The sequence below is a fragment of the Penaeus chinensis genome, chromosome 2, assembly GCF_019202785.1.
Source record: "Penaeus chinensis breed Huanghai No. 1 chromosome 2, ASM1920278v2, whole genome shotgun sequence".
NCBI lineage: Eukaryota > Metazoa > Arthropoda > Malacostraca > Decapoda > Penaeidae > Penaeus > Penaeus chinensis.
In genome coordinates this window covers 44,207,586-44,212,585 of record NC_061820.1, presented here as the reverse complement: position 1 = coordinate 44,212,585, position 5,000 = coordinate 44,207,586, and the positions used below count along the sequence as shown (strand labels likewise).

The 5,000-nt window shown below is 41.2% G+C and overlaps 1 protein-coding gene across 1 annotated transcript in view; it reads left to right on the top strand.

Annotated features, from left to right (window-relative positions):
• The first annotated feature begins 1,608 nt into the window (after positions 1-1,608).
• LOC125037049 (retinitis pigmentosa 1-like 1 protein) overlaps positions 1,609-5,000 on the top strand; it is a 9,102-nt gene continuing 5,710 nt past the window's right edge. Inside the window, exon 1 of the mRNA XM_047630023.1 lies at positions 1,609-1,639. Within this exon, the coding sequence (XP_047485979.1) occupies positions 1,631-1,639 (9 nt within the window). The 5' untranslated portion in view covers positions 1,609-1,630. The remainder of the gene's footprint in view (positions 1,640-5,000) is intronic.

Below are 5,000 nucleotides of genomic sequence, written 5' to 3'. Positions count from 1 at the left end.
AAAGAATTTCATTTTTCTTACTCTTCTTATTCACATAAATCTAAAGGCGGATTTTCTTTTTTCTTTTTTTACACATTTTCCGATCTACGTAGATGGCCAGCTCTAACTATAACTATAAACCCTCTTTAGTCATGCGCATGATTGAACCACCCTTTCCCTGCACGCCAATCAGTCCCATCAGGAATCACAGAACCAGGGCATCTTATGAGAAATGCACGAGAGATTACCATGCAGAGGGCAGTCCATGCTCATCACGAAGGTTCATGCAGCCGCTTCCATGTCGCATGATACGTAACAGGTTTTCGGAAAATATTTCACGTGATGTGTATGTGGAAATTCAGATTTTCGTTGCCTCGTTTCATAATAAGTCTAGATCGTTCTGGAAAGCTTGTGTAAGAATTTGGATAAATTATGTGTCTCTGTCAAAGGTATGGATATATATTTTGCAAGAACATACATGCTCTTTATTTTTAAAATTCTCACTGTACTGTAATTACACACACACACACACACACACACTAACATACACACACACACACACACACACACACACACACACACACACACACACAATCACCCACATAGAAGTTCATCAACACACCCACACAAAAGCTACCTCTCCTTTCAGGTAACACCCTATCACTGTAGGGAATATCCGAGAGGAGAGGCTATCGCGAAGAAAGAAAAAAAGAAAACACAAATAAAACTCGCACTTGCATATAGTTTATATTTCTAGCAACGCCAAAAAAACAATTTCTGATAAACACAACACGACAACTGCCTGGAGCTCTGTCAAACTGGCTCCTCGATCAACAGCAAATTCAAAGCCTGATGTCAGTTGATTTTTTTTTATCTTATTTCATTTTAGATTATTCTGAAAGCATGATTTCTCTCTCTCTCTCCTTTTCTCCCCTAACTCTCTGTAACTCTCTCTCTTCCCTCTCTCTCCCTCCTCCCCCTCTCTCCCTCCTCCCCTCTCTCTCTAACTCCCCCTTCTCTCTCTTTCTCTCTCTCTCTCTCTATCTATCTTTTCTCTCTTTTCCCTCTCCCTTCTCTCTTTATCTCTTCTCTCTTTCTCTCTCTCTCCCCCCCTCTCTCCCTTTCTTTCCTCCTCTATAATGCAGAGACAGAAGCGCCGGGCAGATTTACCCTCACTTAGAATTCCTTTCAAAACCTCTCAACCTTACCAGCCTCCAGCACAACCCAGCAACACGATTGCATCATTTCTATGCGGTCGAGGAAACAAGCAATTATATCGTGACAGCAAAAGCATAGCGAGACGTAGGGTATAGCTTTTGCGGCCTGCTAACTCTCCCCCTTCATCGCACCCCTCTTTCCCTTCAAATTTTCCCTCTTTCTCTTCGCACCCTCCTGCCTCCCCCTCCCCCTTCTACTCCTTTCCCCTAAGCACTCCCACCCACGCCTCTTCCCCCTATCCCCCCCCCACCTTTTCCCTCTTTCTCTTTTCCTATCTCTCTCTCTCTCCCTCTCTTCCCCCCTTCAGCCCTTCCCCCGAGCACCCACACCCCCCACGCCTAGAGGTATATAAAAGTGTTGCTTTCTCCAGGTTGTCGTTAGTGTGTAAGTTTCCTCTGTCAGGTGCTCTACGTTCGTTTCTCCGTCCGGCGTTATGAGGCTGGTGAGTACAGGCGTCCCGAAGGCTTACGCGCTGAACTAGAGATGCCATGCTTTTCGTAAATTTTGTTGCTATTCGAGACGTCGGCAAGAAAAGGGGGGATATCTTGCGATTGTATTTTTTTTTTTTTCTATGTTGGAAAGTGTTATCGTTGGCAAGGCAGTTCTCAATGTTAGAGGGATGGTAAAGATAATGAAAATGGTGATGGAAATAATAATGGTGACTACCACTACTAAAAAATCGATATAGTTTCAGAAGATTATCATCACTAACACTTCTTTTATCATTTCCATTTGTGCAATAACTACCATAAGTTGCATTGTACTTGCAATAGTGGTTATCATTAGCATTGTCTATATATATGTATATCTATTATAAATATATGTCTCTCTCTCTCTATAGGAATTCTTCCCACTAAAAGCTGCTGTCATTCAAATTATCAGGATAATTGTAAAAAAATCAGTAAAATTCAAGTTGCACTTCAACTTATCAAAGCAAATTTTGACTGGGAGTTGTATCATCTTAGGCCCTCCAGAATCCAACACGCATTGCTCAAGTAGAAGGGTTGGATGAGTGAAAAAAGTATAATTTTGAAGTAATTTTCCTGTCTTCCTGTTCTGCAGCCTTTAACACGCAAGCAACAGTGGTTTTCATTTTTTTTTTCAATAGCTGTATGCACAAAAACATGTTTGCTTTCCACTCTCCACTACTGGATTAAACAAAAAAAGAAAAAAAATGCGATAATGTTTTTTGATGATATTATTTATTACACTGATATAGTCAGAGTGTTTTTCAATGTATACTAAAATTGTGCAGGGATCTGTAAGCCATTTTTAGTATATGTATCTAAGCTCTAGAATATCAAAATCAAGAATGCTAGAAATGATCGTAAATATTTAAGTCTGATGGACATGGCATTGGATAGGAAGTTATCGTGAAATATGAGTAGTTATTTAGATACATATATAATTCGATAAATTGAACTTACACATACAAATAAAGGGCCTTTCTGGTGTAGATAACGAATCACACCCGCGATCAAACACACCTGTTGTACTGTAAAGAGGTTCCTTCTCACTATACATATTCTACACGACACGTTTCATTCTGTTTATTACAGTAAGATCAAGAATCGCGAATAACAATGAAGAAAGCGAGGCGAAGTGTCTTTAAAGTGTCCTGATTAACTTTTTTGAAAGGAGGCAAGTGGAGCCGAGAGGAACTTGATTAGACACCTGTTACTTATATTTATTTACCATCGTTGTTATTGTTATTCTTATTCCTCTTCATTGTCTTATTTTCTTTATTATTTTTAGTTTTTTTTATCGTAAAGGAGATGATGATGATGACGATAATGATAATGATAATTGTAATGATAATATTAGTGATGATGATGATGATAATGATAATGATAATGATAATGATGCTGGTGGTGATGATCATCTTCCTCCTACTCATCTTGCTATTGCAACATTTTCTCTTGCTTGATTTCTTTAAAAAGCAACAGTATTCTAGCTATTGGTGCATAAAAAACGTTTATAAATATAACAGGATGAGTCAGCCTTTTCTGAATATCATGATGTTCTTTTCAGTCTCACAAAAGTCTAATGATTAATTAAAAAGAAAAAAAAAAAATACAATAAAATGTAATAATAATCATGTTTAATTAGTGGTTGCTGACAAGGTAAAATTATATTTTTTCCCTAAGCTCTCTATCTAAAGATTCTATACTTTTATGTTGTTTTGTCTTAAACAGTATTCTAATATGATACAAAGAATGTTTTTTTTCCCCTAAATTTTTTTTTAGCAAATATGAACCATTTCATTATAAAAGGTGGAGCAGTTAATGTATCAATAAACATGTTAATTTTTCACTTTTATTTATTATATTTATTTATTTTTTAGGCCAAGAATAAGAATATTACATGAAAAACATATGTCGCCGTAGACCGTAAAGATCTCGAAACAAGGGTGTGAGGCTACATTTATTTACATATATACAATATATACGATCAGTAAGGGTACACCTACTACTGGTCGGGCCGCGGCGATGGTCACCATCTTAGGGAGAAGCCATAACCTTCTCCAGAAGACTCCAACCCTCGGTAGGTGATGTAACACCGATTGATGAGCTTATTATAGCATTGAGACTGAAGCATGCTTTTGGCTTCATGTCTCTTATTGCTGTGGACGCTCCTACCGATATTTGCAAACTCGATGTGAAAGAAGCGTTCTACGCCAAACTCATATCGGTGGCAGACAATTGCCCGCGGCGAGACATTCGCTTTGTTCTGGGCGACTTCAATGCGGTATCCGGCTGTGATCGAGCTGGCTACGAGATGTCTGTCGGCCCCCATGGCTCGGGAGCTGATCCCAGCAGTGAGAACAGCCTCCTCCTCCGGGACTTTGCCAGGTCCCAGAGAATGAGGATCTCTGGCTGCTGGTATCAGCGCTCCAACCTGCATCGCTGGACATGGTATAGTGATACGGGTACTGTGGCCAAGGAGATCGACCACATTCTTGTCAGCTCTCGATGGAGGATCCTCCAGAACTGCAGGGTTTACCGGAGTGCCGAGTTCTGTGACACTGACCATAGGCTGGTAGTGGCTACGCTACAGCTTCACTTCAAAACTCCTCATCCCTCCAGTGCCCACTCTAGGGCATTTCATCTGGACAGACTGAAGGAGGATGAGTGTGCCTGTGGGTTCACCGTGACAGTGTCTGATCGATTAACAGAACTTGAAAACCTGACGGACCCAGTTGCTATGTGGGAGTCCATCAAGCGCAATAGTCCACTGGTGTACGCCCAAGGGCAAGGCAGAATTCCAACACCCCTGAGACATTAGAGGCCTCTGAAGTGTGTTACATGGCTCATCTGAATGGCAATCAAGGCTTGCGTCGCTCTTTGATGCGTAGGACTCGAACACTGCTGAGAAAGGACAAGGAACAGTTCATCAGGAACCTTGCTGAGGAGGTTGAAGGCCATTTCTTGGTAAATGACCTTCGCCCTGCCTACCAAGCCCTGAGAAAACTGAACTCTAAGCCCTCCTCCCAGATTACTGCAGTCCACTCAGTGGATGGCCAGATCATCTCAGATCATGTTGGGGTTCGAAAACGTTGGGCAGAGTGTTTTGAACAGCTGTACCAGGTAGACTCTCCAACAGTTAGCTTGGGTGCAAGTGGTGTCACAATACCTGTGCCAGACCCACCCATCAGTGAGGAACTTCCTATCCTAACTGAGGTTAGGATGGTGATTTCCAAGATGAAGTGTGGGAAAGCTGCAGGCATATGTGATATCCCTACTGAACTGCTAAAGGCTGGGGATGACCCTATGGCACAGGGTTTGCATGCAGTCTTGACTGCC